At 36.9% G+C, this 24,319-nt stretch overlaps 2 protein-coding genes across 2 annotated transcripts in view; one reads left to right on the top strand and one right to left on the bottom strand.

Moving 5' to 3' along the window:
• Positions 1–24,319, bottom strand: part of GRM3 (glutamate metabotropic receptor 3) — a 102,256-nt gene that overhangs the window by 38,151 nt on the left and 39,786 nt on the right. The gene's annotated exons all lie outside the window — the stretch shown is intronic.
• ELAPOR2 (endosome-lysosome associated apoptosis and autophagy regulator family member 2) overlaps positions 1–24,319 on the top strand; it is a 272,270-nt gene that overhangs the window by 236,599 nt on the left and 11,352 nt on the right. Inside the window, exon 22 of the mRNA XM_050785249.1 lies at positions 23,516–23,636. Coding sequence (XP_050641206.1) covers positions 23,516–23,636 — 121 coding nt within the window. The remainder of the gene's footprint in view (positions 1–23,515; positions 23,637–24,319) is intronic.

The raw sequence follows: 24,319 nt of genomic DNA, 5'->3' as shown, positions 1-24,319 counted from the left end.
ATGTTGCTGAACATCCCACAATATGCAAGCCACACCCTAAGAACAAATACATATCTGGCCCAAAATGTCAACAGTGCTGAAGCTGAGAAACCTTGGTCTAGGGTAATAAATATTTGTATTTCTAGATATATTTTGAAAAGTTCAATCCTTTATGAAAATGGAAAATATCTATGCCTGATAAATTCCTTATGGTGTCACCATATTGAGGTTACTATTACCTAGTCTTGTTTTCTCACTATAGTCATTTCCAGCTTATACACTTCCTTCAGTATGTAGAGTCCTCTCCTTTCCCCGTTCATCAGCTGTTTCAGTTGAGTTTCACTCCTCCCACCTTACCCCAACAGTCACTACAGGCCCATTACACACAGATTTTCACAGTCTCCTTTTCTCCCCTTTTAAGAAACCAGTTACCCAGCTGCACATATCCTTCTCTTCAGTCACCTCTTACGAAAGAAGCAAATTCTTGTCTGCAGCAGGAGCAGGAGATATATAGTCTTCCAGAGCTAACGCATGAGCAAGAATATCTGTTATTAGTAAGAATTAAGTGAGGTCTGTATGCAAATTTTCTCCCTTTAAATTTCTATCCCCAGAACAAACCTGAGCACCCAAGAATACTATGTGACTTTGCAACCGTCTTCAAAATTTTCCAATTTTGTGAAAAGAAATTGTGAATTCTGATGACCAATTTAATCTGTTCTCATTTTTTAATGTGACTGTCATATAGCACAGCATAGATTTTAAAATGTTTTAAAAAGGGGAAAAAAGGCTTTCTCCAAAGTTGGCTAGAAATGCATATCCATGACTTTTTAAAAAAGGCATAAGCGTCCCATTGTTCTATCCTTAAATCACTTTTCCACCTGCTGTGCTAAAGATCTAAGTGCCGCAGAAGAGTGAAACGTGATAGGGACAGAAGGTGTGAAAATGACTGGGAAAATCCCATTCAGAGATGCTCTCAGAAGCCAACCGTGCAAACTATTAAAAAGTACTTGAAAATTCGTATATTCTGAAGAATGCAATCACAGGATCAAGGATACTTATAAAACGAGCTTTCCTATGTTTAAGCAAACAAAAGACTTCTTTATATAAAGAAGCAGAACAGCAAAATTTTATTCAGCCTTCAAGGATGAACTTTCCAAAGACAAGCACAGCAGCTAAGCATGCAGTAACTGAAATTTCCACGGGTAAGGCAAATTAATTTCTATTTTGTTGTTTTATGAATGCATGGACATGCATTTGACTTTCTGTGTAGTATCACGTAAAGAAAATACAAGGTAAAATAAATGACTTCTCCTGCCAGCATGCTGGTCTATTGTTAAGTTGTCATGTGTTTCCTAAGCCACTGTAGCATAGCTTAGTCTTCTGTCTTCACAGAAAAGGCTGCATTATTGAACCACAAGATTTCAAGTGACCTTGTCAAATCTTCAAGCATATCCACACATCGTTAAGAAATTCCAAAGCTACATCATCCTGAAAGGGTTTCTATTCCCCTGGAAATAATTAAGGTGATAAAATAAAATTTAAAAAGTTATGATTTAAAAAATGTTCTCCTCTTTTTCTCCCTTTTAACGTAAGGGTTAATTTACTTAGAATAAACCAAACACCACGTGTTCTCACTTGTAAGTGGGAGCTAAACATTGAGTACACATGGACACAAAGAGGGGAACAAGAGACACCAGGGTCTACTAGAAGGTGGAGGGTGGGAGGAGGGTGAGGATGAAATTCAAAAAAATGAAAAGAATAAAAATTTTCTCCTCTTCACCATAATTTATATTTTGAACTAATCTGAAAATAATGTTGTTAAGGTTATGATAAACTGGTTATTTTGTCCCTTTGTAGAAAATCTCCCCGGAAATTGATCAACCCCAGAAATCATTTTAGCTCATATGAGTCTCACTATTCCTCCAACTGTGCTCAATTAATATGATAGATAAAATTAGCTTGGTTATAGTACCCTAATATAATACCATACGGGTAGAGATATATATATATATGCATATGTGTGTGTGTGTGTGTGTGTGTGTGTGTGTGTGTATATATATATATATATATATATAAAACTTTGTTGCATAAATTTCCACGTTTCTCATATGATATTTTTACTGAAAAACCAGGAGATGGGGCATTGTTAACATCCAAAACTTCACCCACAGTCATCCTTGAAATAGATGGAGAAAGTTAGTAGTACATGTGAGAATTATGGTAATCATGTATCCAACTAGGTGTGTAATCATGAAGTAGACACAGTTATCTTTAAGGCTCTTCCACTTTCTTTCTTAGCCTACCTTGTTCCTGATGCCCACTTCTCTCTTGTAACTCCAAGCAAAACAAATTCTCATCAAAGTACTACATACTGTATATGTTATCCCTTTCAGGAACAGTCATATTAAAAGATATCATAGTCAAAGGACCATATAAAATGTAATCACAAATTAACTATTGATGATGGGATCTGATATCTCAGTGCAGAAAGAATTTTGGACAGGAGCTTTGTCTCGCTTTCCTAAAATGATATCTTTTGAAGAAGTAGGAATACTTTTGTTCTTAGATCAAGTTTTAGCCTCAGTCCCACGGAAAGGGAACTTTTGCTTCCTAACTTCCTTCTTTTCCCACCATCTTATTTTCCCTCCCCTCAGAGAAGCAGCAGGTCTGACTGGTAAATCTAACATTCACTGAACCTTCCTCCCTAATGGGCAGAATCATAGCTATTAAAAGATAAGGCAGGAGTTCTACCTTCACTGGCCGACTGACAGAGGAACTAACTTAGAACTGGCCTTGGTCATCTTCATGCACTCCTTTGTACTTCCAGTCTCCAGGCTATACAGACCGAGTGGGTCTTGCCTCAGCAGCTCTGCTCCTGCTCCAGGCTCTCTCTCCTCGCTGCAACAGGTGGGGAAAGAAGATCTGCCATTCACTCCTCATACATAAGGACACCTGGGTAAGTAGGCTTGAAATCTGCTCTAAGGATGCAGCCATTCAGACACAGGTTGGGGGAAACCAAAGCTTTCTTAGCTCCTGGCCTATGCTAGGGATCTAGCTGTCATATCAGAGAAGTCTTTTTAAGGGAGGGTGGTGGGAAAGATCAGGCATTAGCTCAGTTGTTAACAAGAAATGAAATTTGTTTCCTCTTGGCTATTGATCCTTACATGTTTAGAACCTGGGAAAAGAAAAGGAGAAAGTAGGATTTGGGCACTAAATCCTACCCCACAGCCCCCAGCGCGCACCACCCACTCCCACCCCCCCCCCCAAAAAAAAAACCTCACACAGCTAACCGCTGAATTTCTGTTAGTTCTAGCTAATAACATATCTTTCTAGAAAAGGGCAGAGAGCACCAAGGTGAGGGGGATGAGATCACTTTTCAATAATTTGAAAAGTGATTTAGTGGCAGCATTCAAATTTCAAGTTTGTTTTCTTTTAAATTGGAGTTGTGGGGTGTATGTACTAGGATTCGACAAAAGAAAAGTAGGGGTAGTAGAAAACAGAGAAGAGGAAAAAAAAGGGGACGAATCGCAGAGGGTGAGAGTGGGAATGGTGGATGCTGGCTTGTCCATCTTTGCCTCTCAACTAGATATTGATTGCTGCTATTATGCCAATTTTGGTTCTCATTACAAAACATATACAACATGAGCAGCACCTCAAATATGTCCAGCATATTGGCAGGTCTGTGTAATAGGAAGCCATTATTATTTCTATGGGCTATTGTGATAGCCTTGCAGCTGATTTTCTCTACCTACTCTGTCCCCTTCTTTTCTGGTTCACAATTCTCTAAAAATGTCTAAGGTACCACAGACACCAGCATCCCATCACTTCACTGCATGAAGGTCTCAGTGGCTCTCCTGTTGCATTTAGTGATGTTAGCTGAAATTTCTGTCCTTAGGATAAAAATAAATGTTCTAAGAAAAGACAACAGTATAACAAGCTGGATTAACAAAGCTAAACAGTAACTTCGTTACTGAATAGGGGTTAGTTCTTAGACTATCTTCTTTGTGAGTCAGCTTTGAGGATCATCCAGAGATTGATATGGTATGTAGCCTTCCCCAATTTTTGGACTATCAAATTTTATTTTAATTGATTTACTTTTAAAAAAGAAATCTAACATGTACTATATTGGTGTATCATGGAACTACATCCTACATAATCAAGTATCACAAAGTATGAATTTCACAGTCCCACACAATCTGGCCCACGTCCCATTCACCATTCATATCTCTCGCTCTATCCCTTTGCAATCCATGACAGAACCTAAGTGCCCCCTTCCTCTTGGCTCACATGCAACATGCATTTTTTCCACTTGTGCTTTTTTTCATCTTGTTCGCTGCTTTATATGCCCTTTCTTCTCTGTACCACCTGTAAAATCACTCACATCCTTCAAGGCCAGCACAAATATTGCTTCTGCTTGCCCTTGTTCTGTCTCAGCTGAAATTGCTAACCGTGATCCCACATTCAATTTCTTTGGCATTTACTATCTTTCTCTCACATTATATGTATATTTTTTCTGTATATCTCTTACTATTACTATCTTCATATCACTATATTGTAAGCTCCTTAAAGGCACAAACTGAACTTTATTATTTTTCAAACAGAAATTGTAACCTGGGAGCTATAAGTGAAATTGATACTGAGAATTGTTTTGTTTATCCTGCACTGTATATTCAAAATATCTGTGTTAGTGTCCTTTAGTAAAATATTGAAAGAAAAAAAATAGATGTCATTTTCTCTTGAAAGAGAGAAAGATCTGGTGCCACTGTGCTGTTATTCAACACAGGCACAATTGGCATTATAGTTAGCCTGGTCCCCACCTGAAGCAGACCAACCTGTTTCATGACTTACTTGAATTTTCACTTCTTTGAACAGTGTTTTATACAAAATCTGTTCTCGAAAAAAAATGTTGCTCTAAGCCAGATGTAATTATTTCAAAAAGATCAAGGAAGAGGGGAAAAATCTCATTAGTTAGAAAATTATGAAGGGAATGATTTTTAAATTTGATTTTCTTGTAAAAATGACGAGAGAGGGAAAAAATTGAGGAAGTGTGGTGACAAAGAATGCTAGTAAACAAGTGATGCTTGACCATAAATAACCTCTTTTCTGGGATCTCAGGACCTTTGTTGTATACCTCCAGCAGAATATGATTCACCTTTCAGGAATCATTTATTTTCTCTGGGTCCCCCATCTAGACAGCGAGCTCCTTGAAGGCTGGGGCTGTCATGCATCATTTTACCCTGGAGTCCGACTGCTTGAGTTGGAATCTCAGCTTTACCATGTACTGTCCACTTCATTTTTTGCATCTCATTTACCCATAGTGTTATTGTGAATGTTAAATTAAAAGTGATTAGTCCAGTGTCTAATATGTAGAAAGTGTTTGATGACTGTTAGCGTGACTGCTAGAGTACCTGCCATCTATCAGGTATTCAATAAATGTTTATTGAATGAAAGAGTTAATAAATGAATCAGTGAGTGACTCTGTGTCCACCACTGTGTAACCACTGTGCTGTTAGTCAGCTGGTTTTCTGAGCTTTGGTTAATGGTGTAGGTTCACAGAATTACATGAGCTATAGCAGTTCTTTATATTGCAGACTTCATTTACCTAAATTAGACTAAGTAAAATTAAACTGCATGTTTATGACATAATCTTTTTCTTTCTAGTTAAAAAAAACTCTATTCTGCTTTTTTTCCATGGAGCACAATATCTGCAATATTGTCCCTTTCCAACTTTTGCAAATCATTTGTGAATTAACTGAGCCCTGCCCCAACCCCAAATTTTGCCTGACTACTACCTCTGCTACAGGGGTGTGTCAAAACATACACACAAGTAAAAAGCTATAAGTAGTGAGGAAGTATTGGAATTTGCCTGCAGGACATATTTTTGGCTTCGAAGTAAGAAAGAAAGAACCCGTGACTTTGCGTTTCTCCACCTTGGGGGTCGTCTCTGCTGGAAGATGGGCACTGGGTGATGTTGAAGGGGAAAGAGCCTGGGAGGCTGGAAGCATTTACTTTGTTTCTGGTCTCAAGAAGCTTGAACAAGGTTTTCTATTCCTGTTGTTTTTTAAATTTTTTATTTTATTTTTATGTTTTTTTCCTCTCAGGGAACATATAAGATTTTTGATAGCAGGGATTTTGTGGTGTTAATTTTAACTCTGGTGCCTAGCACTTAATAAATGTATGCTGGAAGAATGAACAAAGGGCTAATAAAAAGAAAGAATGATTAATATGAGACTGAAGGCAAAGAGCCTCCCTAAATATCAGCTGTTATTTGAAGTTAATAACATTTTTATAAAGATATAACACATTGTGTTATAAATATTATCATACCACTCTAAAGTGACCCAGTACCTCTGGGGTTAATACTACAAAGCTTTCATCTGAAAACTGAAAAGCATTTGCAAGTGAAGTAGATTGTCCACTTATATAAGGTACTCAATACATACTACTTGCTGCATTTATTTGAAATACTCAAGCTTAGGTACTCAGTTCTACTATCTCTTTAAAAATAATGACCTAGAGATAACAGTAATGTCCTCTCACCTCTCTACCCAAGCACTGTGATCCAATATCCTGATGGAAGTCAAAGGGTGCACCCTGTCTGTTGTAAATGCAAGGATGGGCTATTCCAACCATGAAAAGACATACTTACAGATATTTCTAGGCAAAAGTATTTGATATTTGGGTTTCAAATAACCAGTCTCCTTTTCCACAACATTGCCATCCTTTCTATATGCTATGAGCCAGATGTCTTCTTTACATCAAAAACTGCCCACAAACTACAGTGTGATAATTGATTACAGAGACCAGAGTATAAACTTAAATTACTGTAAGAGGTCAAGTATAGGTTCAATTTGTACAAGTCTGAATTCATACTATCAAAAATGAAAGCTTTGTTCTAGTTAGTGGAATTTAATGTGGCCATCTGGGAACGGAAACTTTTTGGAAAGGTAGAAAGGATATATTCGAGGGTAGCAGGGAGTCTTCCCCATATCTAGGTTCACCTAGAATTTGGCAGACACCAACCTTACATATCCAACTTCTATTCCCCTTTTATTCTGATCTCACAGTACCTTCTGTAAAGTGGAAAGAGAATTTTTGACTATTTTCACTGTAGCAAGTGTTTTCCCTTTTAGGACTAGGGATGGACAACTTTGGAAGGAGAAGGAGATGGTTTGTGATTCTGGCATTCATGGATTAGAACATTATATATCTTGAATCAAATGCCCCTGAGAAACTGCACTGCAGAAATTGCAGTTTTGACACAAATCCATTCTTTTGCTGCTGATCATAGCCATTGTGATGTGCTTGTGCCCCTACGCCTGCTGGGCAGCATGGCATTAGCCTCAACTCGGGCTCTTCATCTCTGATTGTTGCTGCTACAGTGGCCAGTTTTCAGTACCTTCCTTCAAACAGTTTCAAAATTGTCCTTGGAGCACTTCTTTTGTTGGCTTTAGAATGTATGATTGTCCTTATTGAATGTACTATATGGCAACTCATTCGAAGCACAAGTGATAACAGTTTTAGGACATCAATTGGAATAAATGTAAAGTCCTTTTTTTCAAAGCTTTCCTTGATAATGAGTGATTTGAGAAGGAAGGAATTTGCAAAAACTTTGTTGCAGAATTAAGGAGAAAGGTGAAAAACTATTTTTTCCCATAGATTTATGACTTACTACACACCCACAAAGACATACAAACAATGATGGTTATTTCTTTCTTTTTTATTTTCATCCTATGAATTCAGCAAATGGCTTCAAGCATCTCTGGCTGTGATAATTGCAGTATAAAGGGAAGTACTCTTTCAAGTGAAGTAGTTGGAGCTATTCAGGAGGACTCTGTGGGGATACATTTTACAAGCATATTCATCTTACAATAAAGATGTCTGAGATGGAAATTAGAGCTTCACTGTTTGACAACTGGGAAAGACATGACGTTTCTCTGCCCAGTTCTGATCAGAGATCTAATCAGGGAGGTTTAAATTTGGAACCCAGAAAAGAAGTTTAAGGTTAACAGTGTACATCTACATGTCCAGGAAATTGACCCACATCGTGTGGCATTGTTGGATTAGATATTTCTCTTCCCTTGTAATTGTTGTATTTACTTTCTTGAATTTTGGGAATTTGGGGAATTTTGCTAGGAAGTAACTAAGACTGCAGGCATCTGCTGGCTATTGACACTTTTGGTATATATACACTTTAATTTTTTACTTAATAATGTCTTTAGTCTACTGGATACCTTCTCAATTGTTCCTTCTAATCACATAAGAAATAAATCATAAAATATATTTATGATTATTGCTGCATGTGCATTTACTTGAGTACCTACTCTGTATCAGTGCTTGGGCTTTACATACATCATCTCATTTAACTTAACCCAATAAAATGGGTTCTTACTGATATTTTACAGATGGGAAAACCGAGCATACAAAAGGTGGAGCCATGTGACTAGTAAGTGAGTCTCAGAATCAAACTTAGGTCTGCATTACTCCAGCACTTGTGTTCTTAACTATGGTGTGTTCTATTCTACCCTACTCCGATTCTTAGATCCCCCAGTCTAATTTATGTATTTGTTCCTGGTACTTCCATAGGCCCTAAGTGAGTTCATGTACCATAGTCATTATCACATGTTGATTTAGTTGGCTTGGAGATAGAGACCATGTTTTATTTATCATCAATATATAGCACAATAAGAGGCACATAGTAAGCATATTACAATTGCTTTGTGAATGAACAACTAGCAATGACAAGCAGAGCTGGTCTTTCAGGCAAAATAGATGAACGCAGTGTGATGTGAGGATTTCTGTAGATGGATCATTTGAGAAGGAATTCATTTTTCTTGTTACCACACAAAGCAGTGATCCAGACAAGAAGGAATGCCCTGGTGTGCAACATAAGATAATGTCTAAGGAGGTAGGCTCATGGTGTGTTGTGTATATGTGTGCATGTGTGTGTGCATGTATTGCATGATATACTGCAGTAGATTCAAATTCTCTTTCTGCCTCTAGATTGCACCCCAGGTAGTTGCTTTTGTGGTATAAGTTGCTTCTGGATAGATTTAGTGGTGTTGTATTGATAATTTCATTTACCCACGTGGATTCCCTAACAGATTGTAACTTCCATGACGGCAGAGCTGAAATCTTTCTAGTTTTAATATATGCTAGAAGGTATAGGGCCTCACATGTAGTATGTGCTTTAATATTATTGTATGAATAAATGAGTTCCAAAACCCAACCAGATGACAGCTGAGACTTGACAAGGCTCAGACAATCTGAGAAATAATTTCTCTTTTTTGCACTGATCTTCAGCCTTAGTTGTTCTTTAAATTTTCCATAATAGTTAACATGAAAAATGATCAAAAGCTAGCCCTAAACAGCTCATTGAATAGCATTCACTTAAAAAAAAATGGACAACAAAACAGAGTTCTCTATTTAGGATGGAACTGGGGAAAATGAGCTATATTTTGAGTTAATTTTATATTCATAAATAAGATTGGAATTGTAGCTTGGCTTTGATCCACCTCATTGAAAGTGAAAAGGGAGAACTGAGTATTTCCCCACAGGAAATCTAAAACTGAATACAGCATAGATGATAATGGTGTTTTTGCTTAACTTTCAATATAATTTTCAAATAAAACTTTCATTTTATAATTTAATAACAATTGTAGGGAGATAACATTAGAAGGGACACGTAAAGCATTTAGGGTTTCTTGGAGAAAGCTATTTATACTTTTTAAATTATTGTGATAATTATTGGATAATGAGGAAGCTTAAAGTTACATCTGATCTACACCTTGACAAGCTTCATTTCCCCTAAACTCTGCCCGTATTCCCAAATTGGAGAAAATAACAAGATTATTTTTCTTTTCATTTTACTCTTACCATACCAACTGTTTTTTTCAGTATCCTTGGCTGAGAATTTCTTCCTCTTATTTCTGAATATGGAGAACCTCAGGGTTCTGTTCTGTGCCTTTTTCTCGTTCCTCTCTTCATCTTTTCCCTGAGTGATCTTAATCTATTTCCTGTAAGTTTAAATATACTGCTAATTCCCACACTTATCTCTAATTCAGAAATGGCCTTTCAAATACAGACTCATAAATCTTACTGCTTATTAGGCTGTAAATTCTTGAAGGTAGGAATTGATGTCTGGAGTAGCATAAAGACACACGCAAGTGTATGTTCATCGCAGCACTATTCACAACAGCGAAGACCTGGAATCAACCTAAATGCCTATCAACAGTAGACTGGATAAATAAAATGTGGTACATATACATAATGGAATACTACACAGTCATAAAAAGGAATGAGATCATATCCTTTGCAGTAATATGGATGGAGCTGAAGGCCATTATCCTAAGTAAACTAATACAGAAACAGAGAGTCAAATATGCATGTTCTCACTTATAAGTGGGAGCTAAACATTGAGTACGTATAGAACACAAAGAAGAAAACAACAGATACCTGGGCCTACTTGAGGGTGGACGCTGGGAGGAGGAAGAGGATCAAAAAACTACCTATTGAGTACTATGCTTATTACCTGGGTGATGAAATAACCTGTATGCCAAATCCCTGTGACATGCAATTTACCTATGTGATAAATCTGCACATGTACTCTTGAAACTAAAATAAAGGTTAAAAAAAAAAAAGCAACAAGTGTTTGATGCTTAGTAAGCTTCAAGGAATGTTTGTTGAATGGCAATAATAGCTACTGGATGGGGCAGCACTATATTTTTCTTTGTTTACCCGTTTAATTTTTGAATGCATCTGCCTTGGCTGGAGTGCCTACTCTGCAAATGCTACCTCTCTGTCAATGCTTAATTCAGAGGACACCTTCTCCACGAAACTATGTATTCTTCTAGCTAGAATGACTTAAACCTTCTAGGTGCTCATGAAACTTTACCTGACCATTCTTATGGTACTTAACCATGGATGAATTAATATACAAATAATAGAATCAAATAATCTCCATGCTGAGCATATTTGCAATGAAAACCACATCTTACTCCTCACTGCTCCAGTCTGGAATCTTTCTGCTACACTGAATCATTTCATCTTTTTATGTTTGTTCTTCTGTAACATGAGTTGGCAGTAGATATAGACTAAGAGCTGATTTCTGTTTTTGATATTTGATTACCTATAAATAAAGATACATAAAATAAGGAGATAGGATAAAGTCTGGTTTGCCCAAGAAAATACTAGTTCGTGCATGTTCTGGCATAATTATTCATAGTGCTCCTTTTCACCCTCATAAGTGGCTGGGTTGGACGATAAAGTATATGTTTACTTAATCTATAAGGGTGTAGTAAAACACAGCCTGTGACAAATTTCAAGGTGCATTGTGTACTGAAAATAAAAAAGGACAATAGTAATATGAAATTGTGTATAATGTAAATAACTTCCCCAGAATTTGTATTTGCATATCATGGTAGAAACTTGACTACCCTTATTTTCTTTTGTATAACTTTGGGGAATGGTATTTATTTCCTTAACAATCTATGGTGTTACATTTGCAAAGGGAACATAGCTCAAAATCAAACATACCAGCCAAAGGTTATCTCTTGCATGGCTTGACAAAATCATCTAAGGGGGACATTGGCATTTGAATATGGTGTAGGTGTATCCATAGATGAGCTTCCATATATATCTCAGCCCTCTCATTGGTTTTGTCCTTATGAGGCTTCTAAAGCATTTTCCTAATGTGAAGGCAAGCTCCTGTAAGTAGATACGTGTTCTGTCCAGCAGATGGTGCATTTGCCGCAAATTGTTCTTTTTTCCACCCCCCGCCTCCTTTCCCCCTAAGAAATTAACCACCAGGTTTCTGCCAGAACCTGCCATGTTCAGGGTGACATATGATGCTGTTAAAATAAAATATAAAGGTTAGAGAAAGATCAGTAATAAGTCCTAAATTGAACATAGATTTCAAGAAACTACCTCTAAAAGAGTCTAGAAATTAATAGTCCATAATATGATGAAAAACCCCAGCTGACATTAAAGAAACCTCTTGCCTTCTTTTTAAAGAATTCTGTTTAATGCATAATTCACTGAGCCCATGAAACATTCTGGGAAACTTTTGGATGGATATCAGCCTTTTAATTCAAAATTATGCACTCTGGGAAATGACTGGCGCTGAAAGTGGCAAGCCTACTAGGTAATTTACACCAGCAATCAAATTGCAATTACAAAGAAATTAAAACATGACTTTAAAGAGCCTAACTCCACCCTCAGGGCTACTAGTTATTTGGTAAACATAGCAAAGGAGCCTGTAATTAAAGAAAATGTGTAATTAAAAATTTTGACCCTCTTCAGCTTTGTTAGAGTGACACTATAAAATTCCAAGAAAAAGTGAAGAAAGCCTCATTTCAAAAAGTCCTTGGCAGTTAGCTTTGTGTCTTCAAGAGAGTGTATTTCTTCTGATATTGTCTACCACATCTTCTACTAGTCTTTTTTTGAAGTTTATATTACCCTTGGTTTTTAGTTCTCACTGATATGTAGGAGCTAAGCTATGAGGATGTGAAGGCATAAGAATGATACAATGGACTCTGGGGACTTGGGAGGAAGAGTGGGAGAAGTTAAGATATAAAAGACAACAAATATGGTGCAGTGTCTACTGCTGGGCTGATGGGTGCACCACGTTCTCACAAATCTCCACTAAAGAACTTACTCATGTAACCAAATACCACCAGTGCCCCAATAACTTACGGAAAAATAAAATTAAAGAAAAAAGAATAGCTCGAAGTATTTTCAAATCCATCACTGGAGAACTGCATATACAGGAGGTGAGTACATTCAGACTGTGACTGCAGCAGAACCATTTAATTGGGGGTGCTAACTCCAAGGCATAGCCCAATGAAGAATCAGTGTCTTCTCTGTATGTCTTTTGATCGTGCTTGCAGATGATTTTTAGTCTACTTTCCTCCAAGTTTAAAAAGCTGTCTAGTCTGGAAAATTGGGGATTAGGGGATAAGCTCCAGGCAGGAAGCTAGCAAAATGATTTAGTGGGAAAGATGTTCTTAGCCTTTTCTCCTGGGTGCCAATTCCTCTATACCCTGTCTCTGTACGCATCCTTTAGGTTTTTGCTCTCAGCAAGTCTTGTTCAATTAGGGTTCTAGCTGATAAAATGTCACCTCTCTTTGGAGGTCTTAAATTGCCAAGGTATTTTCCTTAAGAGAGGAATAAAATTAACATGACTGTATAGCAGGTGATGATGCCCAAGAGTTCTTGCCACCATGACATATCCATACACATCTTACCTAACATCTGGAACATTAACAGGAACCAATGTGTGGCCTGTTAAACAACACATCTGTGTAGTATTATACATTTTTGCTGTAAACTTCCTTCAGTGCTTAATTCAATACTTCATTACTCTCTTTGATTTCAACCAAACCAGCATGCTAAGGTGAACTCAGGAGATCAGGCTAATGTTGACAATGATTTAAAAATAAAAGTTGATTAAAAATTCAACTGCTGTCCTCTGTATCCTGAGGTAAATGACTGATTAAGTGATGAGAATATATAGGCTTCATTCCAAGGACATTTAACTCTGCTCCTTGTAGGAACTTGACTGGACTCTAAGCAGATTGAAAGATTAAGATATTTTTGATGATGTGCAAGATGTTTCATTTCTAAAGACCCATGAAGCTGGAAAAGTGTTTTCAGAGACTCCCAGAAACATAATTAATTACTGATTTAGGCCCTTAGAGACAGGAACTGCTAAAAGACTGATATGAACCTTTTATCTAGTTAATTAGCTTTACGGGGAGAGTTTTGCACATTTAGCAGATGAATATAGATTTTATTACTTGAAACACAATACAATTTATTTTTATGTTGTATTTTTAATATAGAAGATGAAAAACAATATTGGAACTCTGAAATAACTCTAGAAGGTCTGATAACAATGAGGGGCACTGTGACTAGACATCATTCTCTCAATCATATTATATCTCCAAAGGAAAACAAAAATTTAAGTGTAGTGCCCTCCAAATAGGCCAACTCATTCACGATAAGAAACTTGTGGTGTTACTGAGAAGTTTAGTTGTTCATTATGTAGAGCAAACTGGGTCTCTAGATATGAACGAACTGGGCTCTAAAAAGCTATTCATATATTCCTTTGTTCCTAAGTCCTAAGAGATTGAGAGGAGTTTGTGCCAACCATCCTATCATTTCCACTGAAAATATGAAGTGATAAAATGACAATAGTATTTTCTTCCCAAATAGACCAATTTTTCCACAAGCAAAATCTGCCAAGATGGAATTACCTTTGATATGCCCGGCAAATGCTGTGAGGAATTTCTCAGCAGTTACATTCTCCTTCACAACCTCGATGCTCACTTTAATTCTGTTCAGATTCTAATGGGCTTTGAAACCACTGGATCATCAGTGGCTTGGAACGAAAGTCTCAGGAGTAATGTTTTTACTGAGAGTAGATTTTAAATTCTTAAAGTTAATCCTAACCTTTTTTTGGAATTAACACCTGGTTAACAGGCATCAGAGTTAATACTGATTCTGTAGCCACATACTCTAAAGTTTCTCCCTTTTTTCAGTTGCTTTTCTTGTCTCTTAATGCACAAGCACATCTGCACAATTTCATAGGCCTGTCCCACACTGTATCAGGCAATCCCTTGCCTTGCCTTGAGAATTAACTAAGCTCTCCAAAACTTAATCTAATATATGCATTGCAAAATTCATCATTTTTCTCAGCTCTTAAAATTATTTCACATCTCTTTTCTCTGATAGTCATATGTATTTTCTTACTTGCAGTTTCAATAGTCTCATTACTTTTACCTCTCATAATGGGGTACATAATTTTCATAAAACCATTTCAAACTAACAAACTGCAATGGTTGTGAACACCATGACTACAGACAATTGCTCATACCCTCATTTGGTTCAGTCGAGTGGGTGGAATTTTTATTCTTTATCATACTTTTGCTAAACTTAATAAAAATTACTAAGTGTGCAGTCTGTAAGTAGAGAAACTCCTATTATATAATTTCTATTATATATAAATTATAATCTATATATCAACAGATAATTATAAATCTATTACATAAACTTTCTGTTACATGGATAGAAATATCACACTAGCTTTCTCATTTAACAAATGAGTACAATAGGTTGAGGAAGGGGAAGAGAAGAAAAAGAGGATTATACAGATGATTATCAAGGTTTTCCACATCTGAATTCAATCAAAGTGACTCCACTTTTGATCAGATTTAAATATTTTTATTCTTAATATAATATTGTTTAAGAAATAGTTATGTTACTTTAAAAAATAGATTGTAAATTTTGACTAAGTAATCTCTAAGATTCCTTTCAATTTTTCCCAAATATTTCATCCAATGAGCTCTTTGAAAGCCTCTCAGTGTATGGGGTCAGATGGATGTGAGGTTACAACAAGGACACAGTTTAGGGTTTGGGGAATATTTGTCATTGATGGTGGGGAAAATACTGTCATCTAAGCTGCTGCATCTCTATTCATCTATGCTGTATGGTACCCCTAGAGATGATACTTCCTGGTGAGTGGAGACATTGCAGGAAAGGAAAATCATATACCTAGGATGGAGAAAAACAAAATGGTCCATGAAGTGATTTAGTTGCTTTTATTGCTTCTTTTAGGGCTGGTCTAAAAATGGCTTAAGGTTCAAAAGTTGACTCTTTATATGAGCAATCTGAAAAAAAAATGTGAAAAGAAATACAGCTAAATGTTTTTTCCAGCCCTTCAGCAAAACTTTATTGTTGTTCCTTATCTTCAACTTTTACTCTAATGATGGCGTATGAAGCAATTGGATGACACTTCATGTGCTGTAAACAAAAATTTATGGTTCACATGAGTTGCTGTCAGTTCCTGCTCTGCCTTCCCTACTTTTTACCTGATGTTTCCCTTACGGAGAAATTCACATGAAAATTGATGTTTTGGGAAATTTTATTATGAACTTCAAACAAACAGGAAAAAATGACACTCTGGCTAGTGTCAATTAAAAATGGTCCCCCAGGTCAAGAAACATTATTGACTAGATGAAATTTTGATGAAGTGGGAAAAATGATCCATGCTGATTTTGTGAAAAAGTATGGGAATTTATTTTATTGTGTATATTTGCATGCAATGTATATATGTAGATATGTCTATCACAAATGAGTATTTTAAACACAAATTTTCAAGAAAAAACAAAATTCTTTTTAAGAAATATTCTTTCATTTGATAGACGGCATAACTGAGACCTAAATAACTTGAGTGACTTGCTAGTCAATATAACCATTTGGGGCAGACCTCACATCCCCTGATTCTCTGTCCAGTGTATTTTATTTATATTGCAATACTTGGGCTGCATGCAAGTTACCTTAAATTGGAGTTACCTCTATGCAAAGCCATTAAGCAAAGATTAGATTCAAGAAAGAATACAGTTTTAAACTTATAAAGGGAACGTTTTTGGTCGATATATTACATGAAGTGGTTTCCAATTTGGAGGAACCACGTAAGATTACCTTGTTATTTTCAGTGAAGTGGAACAAAAGTATAAAACTCCTGATGACATGAGGTATATCAACGTTTTTTTTTTTTTTCCCAGAATAAAAGCAGTAACTATTCATGAAGTTCTAGCAGAATGCCATCTTTTCATTTCATATTATATCCATGTTATTCTTAAAAAAGTTTGTGGTTGCTATGTTCCTAAATATTAATGATGACCACAACTATATAGTGGATTTCAATATTTTCTTTCTTCGGAAATATTGAACCAAAGTTTCTATTTTCTTGACCTTCTGACAAATAGTGAGATTGAATAAACCATCCTGTGATAGAATTTATGTGGTTTTCTTTAGGAATAAAGACGATTTAAGGTCATCACAAACCAAAGAGCAGGAGGTCCCACCTTCGGGTGAAAAGGCAACAGTGCTAGTTTTGAGGATCATTAGAGTTTTCTACATTTTACACTTATGCAAATATTTATCCGATTTAAAAAAAAATTTATCCTTCACGTTCTTGTCATGAGGTCTTCCTTGAGCTACTCCTGTTCTTTCCTTAATCTTTAGTTGAAATTTACATTCCCTTTGACTATGTTTAAGAAGCATTATTTGGGAATGGTATAAATATCAAATGAGATGCTGTTTATGAAAGAATTTTTTTTTAAATCTAAAGTACCAAACCGATGATTTTATTGCCCTAATAATCCTGTGACAGCTTGTAATGCATTCTGCACGTTACCTTTCAAAATACATGCTTGCCTTTCCCAGGAGACTAGCGCTTGTTGGAGGGTAGTCTCCTCAACAACCGTTTCCTTTGTACTTTTCCCAATATCTGACATAAGAATGGTGCTTCAGTAATTGTTGTGAAATGACATAATACATTCATCAATGAAGCCCACAACATTTCATGATGGTTCTCATTAATAATAAATTATTATGGGGAAAGAAGTAGGCCACCTTACTACCCCTATTATGAACAGGATGTGCAAGAGGCTAAAGCAACCCGAGGATTGCCTGAAGTCACACAATTAGATTAGAGACATTTCGTTGTGAGGAAGGCAGATTTACACAGAGAAGAATATCCTATTATCACCACGACATTCAGGACTCAGCAAATATCCCTCAGTGAATTTTTAAAAACATGATCTGCAATTGTACGATGGGAAGTCTGGATAGGAAGTATACAGATTTCTATAGAAACACTTTATTATTTTGATAAGTACTGTATTTGAGTTTAGTTGAGTCTTGAACATAAAAATTACAATTTAACATGAGAAGTAACTTTACCTGTGCTTAATTTGGATTGTATAATAGAGAATTGACTCTGGTTCTAGTTGAGTGGCTTGGAGACTTTAAAACATCTTATTCTCTCTGAAAATTTAAATGGCAGAGGAATCCTCAGTGTTTATAGAAGATATGTATTAGAATGTCAACATTGATAAGTCTCTTTAGGTTTCTTTATTAGCTTTTTCTGATATATAATCATAATTTTAAAATGTTCCTTATTCGAAATCTTTGATATTGTTCCTGTCACATCTCAGAGTCACTCAGTGGCTTCCAATCTCACTCGGAGTAAAGTCCAAAATCCTTACGAGGCTCTCAGCACTTCTCTGACCTCATCTCTTCTGTCTCTTCCATGCTAACTCCATCCAGCCACACTGGTCTCTTTGCTTCCCCTTAAACATATTAAACAGGCAGCACTCACCTTAGGCCTTGTTATTCCTTGCTGTAAAAGCTCTCTCCCATATTTCCTCATGGGTTGCTCCCTCACCTCCTCAGGTCTCTGCTCATTTGACCTCTGGCTCAAACTGTCAGTGAGGTTTCTTTTGATTACGTTATATAAAACATTAACCTTCTACCCCCTCCATCGCAGTTCTAACACATACACACACACACACCCCTCTCTACCTGGGACTCCTTATTCCACTTGGCATGCTATATTTTTCTTCATTGTATGGATCAGCATGTGGCATTCTATATCTGTACTAGCTTATTTGTGGGGGAAAAATAAAAAGCTATAGAAGAGGGTGGGGCCATTGCTAGGTTTCACAGCTTAATTTTCAGAGTCTAGGGCTGGGACTTATGTAAAAAGGTTGACAATACCCAACCAAAAAAGTCCAGGACGAGACGAATTCATAGCCTAATTCTACCAGAGGTACAAAGAGGAGCCGGTACTATTCCTTCTGAAACTATTCAAATCAATAGAAAAAGAGGGAATTCTCCCTAACTCATTTTATGAGGCCAGCATTGTCCTGATACCAAAGCCTGGCAGAGACACAACAACAACAAAAAAAAAAAAAAAAAAAAAAAAGAGAATTTTACACCAATATCCCTAATGAACATCAATGCAAAAATCCTCAATAAAATACTGGAAAACTGAATCCAGCAGCACATCCAAAGCTTATCCACATGATCAAGTTGGCTTCATCCCTGGGATGCAAGGCTGGTACACAAACCAATAAACGTAATCCATCATATAAACAGAACCAAAGACAAAAACCACATGATTATCTCAATCGATGCAGAAAAGGTCTTCAACAACTTTCAACAGTCCTTCATGCTAAAAACTCTCAATAAACTAGGTATTAATGGGATGTACCTCAAAATAATAAGAGCTATTTATGACAAACCCACAGCCAATATCATACTGAATGGGCAAAAACTGGAAAAATTCCCTTTGAAAACTGGCACAAGACAGGGATACCCTCTCTCACCACTCCTATTCAACATAGTGTTGGAAGTTCTGGCCACGGCAATCAGGCAGGAGAAAGAAATAAAGGGTATTCAATTAGGAAAAGAGGAAGTCAAATTGTCCCTGTTTGCAAATGACATGATTGTATATTTAGAAAACTCCATCGTCTCAGCCCAAAATCTCCTTAAGCTGATAAGCAACTTCAGAAAAGTCTCAGGATACAAAATCAATGTGCAAAAATCACAAGCATTCCTAAACACCAATAACAGACAAACAGAGAGCCAAATCATGAATGAACTCCCATTCACAATTGCTTCAAAGAGAATAAAATACCTAGGAATCCAAGTTACAAGGGATGTGAAGGACCTCTTCGAGGAGAGCTACAAACCACTCCTCAACGAAATAAATGAAGACACAAACAAATGGAAGAACATTCCATGCTCATGGATAGGAAGAATCAATATTGTGAAAATGGCCATACTGCCCAAGGTAATTTATAGATTCAATGCCATCCCCATCAAGCTACCAATGACTTTCTTCACAGAATTGGAAAAAACTACTTTAAAGTTCATATGGAACCAAAAAAGAGCCTGCATTGCCAAGATCATCCTAAGCCAAAAGAACAAAGCCGGAAACATCACACTACCTGACTTCAAACCATACTACAAGGCTACAGTAACCAAAACAGCATGGTACTGGTACCAAAACAGAGATATAGACCAATGGAACAGAACAGAGCCCTCAGAAATAATACCACACATCTACAACCATCTAATCTTTGACAAACCTGAGAAAAACAAGAAATGGGGAAAGGATTCCCTATTTAACAAATGGTGCTGGGAAAACTGGCTAGCCGTATGTAGAAGGTTGAAACTGGATCCCTTCCTTACACCTTACACAAAAACTAATTCAAGATGGATTAAAGACTTAAATGTTAGACCTAATACCATAAAAACCCTAGAAGAAAATCTAGGGAATACCATTCAGGACATAGGCATGGGCAAGGACTTCATGACTAAAACACCAAAAGCAATGGCAACAAAAGCCAAAATTGACAAATGGGATCTCATTAAACTAAAGAGCTTCTGCACAGCAAAAGAAACTACCATCAGAGTGAACAGGCAACCTACAGAATGGGAGAAAATTTTTACAATCTACCCATCTGACAAAGGGCTAATATCCAGAATCTACAAAGAACTTAAACAAATTTACAAGAAAAAAAAATCAAACAACCCCATCAAAAGTGGGTGAAGGATATGAACAGACACTTCTCAGAAGAAGACATTTACACAGCCAATAGACACATGAAAAAATGCTCATCATCTCTGGCCATAAGAGAAATGCAAATCAAAACCACAGTGAGATACCATCTCACACCAGTTAGAATGGCGATCATTAAAAAGTCAGGAAACAACAGGTGCTGGAGAGGATGTGGAGAAATAGGAACACTTTTACACTGTTGGTGGGACTGTAAACTAGTTCAACCATTGTGGAAGACAGTGTGGCAATTCCTCAAGGATATAGAACTAGAAATACCATCTGACCCAGCCATTCCATTACTGGATATATACCCAAAGGATTATAAATCATGCTGCTATAAAGACACACGCACGCGTATGTTTATTGAGGCACCATTCACAATAGCAAAGACTTGGAACCAACCCAAATGTCCATCAATGATAGACTGTATTAAGAAAATGTGGCACATATACACTGTGGAATAGTATACAGCCATAAAAAAGGATGAGTTCATGTCCTTTGTAGGGACTTGTAGGGACATGGATGAAGCTGGAAACCATCATTCTGAGTAAACTATCACAAGGACAGAAAACCAAACACCACATATTCTCACTCATAGGTGGGAATTGAACACTTGGACACAGGGTGGGGAACATCACATACTGGCCTGTCATGGGGTTCAGGGAGGCAGGAGGGATAGCACTAGGAGTTATACCTAATGTAAATGATGAGTTAATGGGTGCAGCACACCAACATGGCACATGTACACATATGTAACAAATCTGCACATTGTGCATATGTACTCTAGAACTTAAAGTATAATAGTAATAATAATAATAAAAAGAAAAGATATGATGGAATCTTAAATGCATATTGCTAATTGAAAGAAGCAAACTTGAAAAGGCTACATACTATATGACTACAGCTATATGTCATTCTGGAAAAGGCAAAACTGTAGAGACAGTAAAAAGATGAATGGTTGCCAGGGGTTTGGGAGGAGGAAGAGATGAATAGGTGGAGCACAGGGGAGTCTTAGGGCAGTGAAACTATTCTCTGGTACTATAATGGTGAATGGATGTTATTCTACGCTTTAAACCCATAGAATATATAACACAAACAGTGAACCCTAATGTAAAACATGAGCTTTGGTTGATAATGTGTCAATGTTGGTTCATTAACTGTAGCAAATGCACCACACTGATTGGGATGTTGATGGTGGGAAGGTTGTGTATATGTGGTCAGGGAGGAGTATGTGGGAACTCTCTGTATTTTCCATTTAGTTTTGCTCTGAATCCAAAACTGCTCTAAAAAAAATAAAGTCTAGTTTAAAAAAAAAAAAAAAAGGTCTGCAATATATATTGAACAACTACATGAATTTTCTCTGGTTCTTCAAAGTCCATTTCTAATCCAATTTCCTTCAGGAAATCTCAGTGTGAGTGGAATGTATATGACCATCCTCTTAATTTTCTTTTCTACTTTTATTGGAGATAAGGTCTCACTCTGTGGCTCAGGCCGGAGTGCAGTGGTGTGATCATGGCTGATTGCAGTCTTAACTTCCTGAGCTCAAGTGATCCTCCCACCTCAACCTCCCAGGTAGCTTGGACTACAGGCGGCTCCACCATGCCCAGTTAGTTTAAAAAAAAAAATCTGTAGAGACGGGATCTCAATATGTTACCTAGGCTGTTCTTGAACTCTGAGCTTAAGCAATCCTCCAGCCCCAACTTCCCAAAGCGTTGGTATTATAGGCATGAGCCACCACACTCCTACCTACCGTCCTTTTTAAATACAGAAGGATATCCTATTATCACTAATAGAAATCAGCTCTATGTTTCCCCAGAAACAGAAATACCTGTGTATCAAAAGCAAGGATAACAATACCATATGTGGGCCGGGCGTGGTGGCTCACACCTATAATCCCAGCACTTTGGGAGGCCGAGGCAGGTGGATCATCTGCAGTCAGGAGTTCGAGACCAGCCTGGACGAGATGGTGAAACCCTGTCTCTACTAAAAATACAAAAAATTAGCTGGACATGGTGGTGAGCAACTGTGATCCCAGCTACTCAGGAGGCTGAGGCAGGAGAATTGCTTGAACCCAGGAGGCGGAGGTTGCAGTGAGCCGAGATTGCTCCAATGCACTCCAGCCTACGTGACAAGAGCAAGACTCCATCTCAAGAAAAATAAATAAAAATAAAAATATCATATCTGATAATTCTATTAATATTTGGTACTGAGCATATGGGTTGTGTTTCTGAAATATTAGCAGATGAATCCTGGGTTGTCGATGTGATTTGCCCTAATCCACTGAGCCATGCAGTGGCAGATCTAGAATGAATATGATCTTTGCTGGTTCAGTGTCTCTCACTCTTATTCATGGCAATATTCTCTCAAGAATCTCCAGTAACAATCATAACTGGAGACTGGTTTTGCCTCCAGTGCAATTTTTATGCATTATGAGATAGCAATCGTTATACTGTCTATAACCTTGGAAGTTGAAGGGACATATCACTGTGCAAGGATCAAAGAATGTGAAATCTACTCCAGGAGGGGTTCTTTTTCTTTGACCGTAGTTGAGTGACTCCACCTCATTCTCTATGTTCTCATCTATAAAATGGTAAATAATAATATCTGCTTGACCAGCTTCACAGGGTTGTGGTAAAGATCAAATGACTGTGATCAGAAGCAATTTAAAAATGATAAAGTGTTAAGTGACATACATCTTCACAACTAGTACTAAAATTTTAGGATTCTGAACTTTTGATAATATCTTTATTTTAGCTTCATGACTGAGTGAGCTCTTGTGGTGGGCCGTCAAACATGAGGGACAAACAAACAACACTTCTTGCCACACTGGGGCTTGGGATGCGAAGAAAGGGCTGTGCCTGAGCTCAGGGAATCATACTAGTTAATTCAATCCTTAGCTAAGTAACTTGGATGACTTTAAACTGTAGGTGGCAGCAAAAAGTAGAAGGCTGGGAAGGCAGCCTCTTGTTTTCCTAGTTCTGTTGTCAAATTAATTACTCTTACTTTATTTCTAAAAGTGTCTATCAGCATCCTAAATATTGCTACGATATTTTAAATAAAACCATGATATCATGCTCCCAAGTAAAACAAAACAAAGTATACTTTCCTATTTCTTTTCTACAGTTTAGCCATTGGATTAATTCAGCCTTAAAAGACCCTTGCAACACAAAAAGGCAGAAAAGGAATTTGACAAATTTCTCTACTGAAAAGAAAGGATTCAAATTGAGGAAGGATTTGCCACAGGGTAAGTTTTAAGGGTGAATTGAGGTAGGCAAAAGATAAAGAACTCATCTCTGGAAGTTGGCTTTACATTTAGACATACTTTGTTTATATATCTGTTGTTTAAAATATTGCTAAAGATTACACATAGTGAATAGAAATGAAGATATAAATGTCTTCTTTATCTAAAGGCTTGCTTTTTGATGACTGAGAAATGATAAATTCTCTTTGTTTTCTACTTTTATTACAATTGAGATAATCATGGTTGAAGGTTTTATTAGACTATAAGCATTTTAGGGATAGAGAAGATTTTGTTAAGTACCCCAAGAAACTGGTATATTGCTAAAATGTGATAATTGGTGACTGAATAGCCTATAAACAGAACTTTGTGATAGAAAACTCGGAAGATGCTCTAACTTATGAAGGTATTAATTGTATTTAAAAATTTTTAACCTGATTTGTGATGTGTGCTATAAAACAAACTACTGCTACCACCCCTTAACAACATGAACCCAACAAGAAAAGCTTTTAAACACGTTAAACAAACCCACAAAACTATTTTGATCTTGGATGGAAACCTGGAAGGGTTTCAGATCCAGTGTTTTTCTCATTTCTTCAATCAATTTACTTTTAATTAAATATATGGAGGTTTGTAATTAGAGCGAGAGAATAGGGTGATAGGGAAGAGAAATGTGGTCTTCAACAGCA

The sequence above is a fragment of the Macaca thibetana genome, chromosome 3 (assembly GCF_024542745.1).
Source record: "Macaca thibetana thibetana isolate TM-01 chromosome 3, ASM2454274v1, whole genome shotgun sequence".
Taxonomy (NCBI): Eukaryota; Metazoa; Chordata; class Mammalia; order Primates; family Cercopithecidae; genus Macaca; species Macaca thibetana.
The sequence above is the reverse complement of the archived record's forward strand: the minus strand, read 5'-3'. Positions and strand labels throughout refer to the sequence as shown.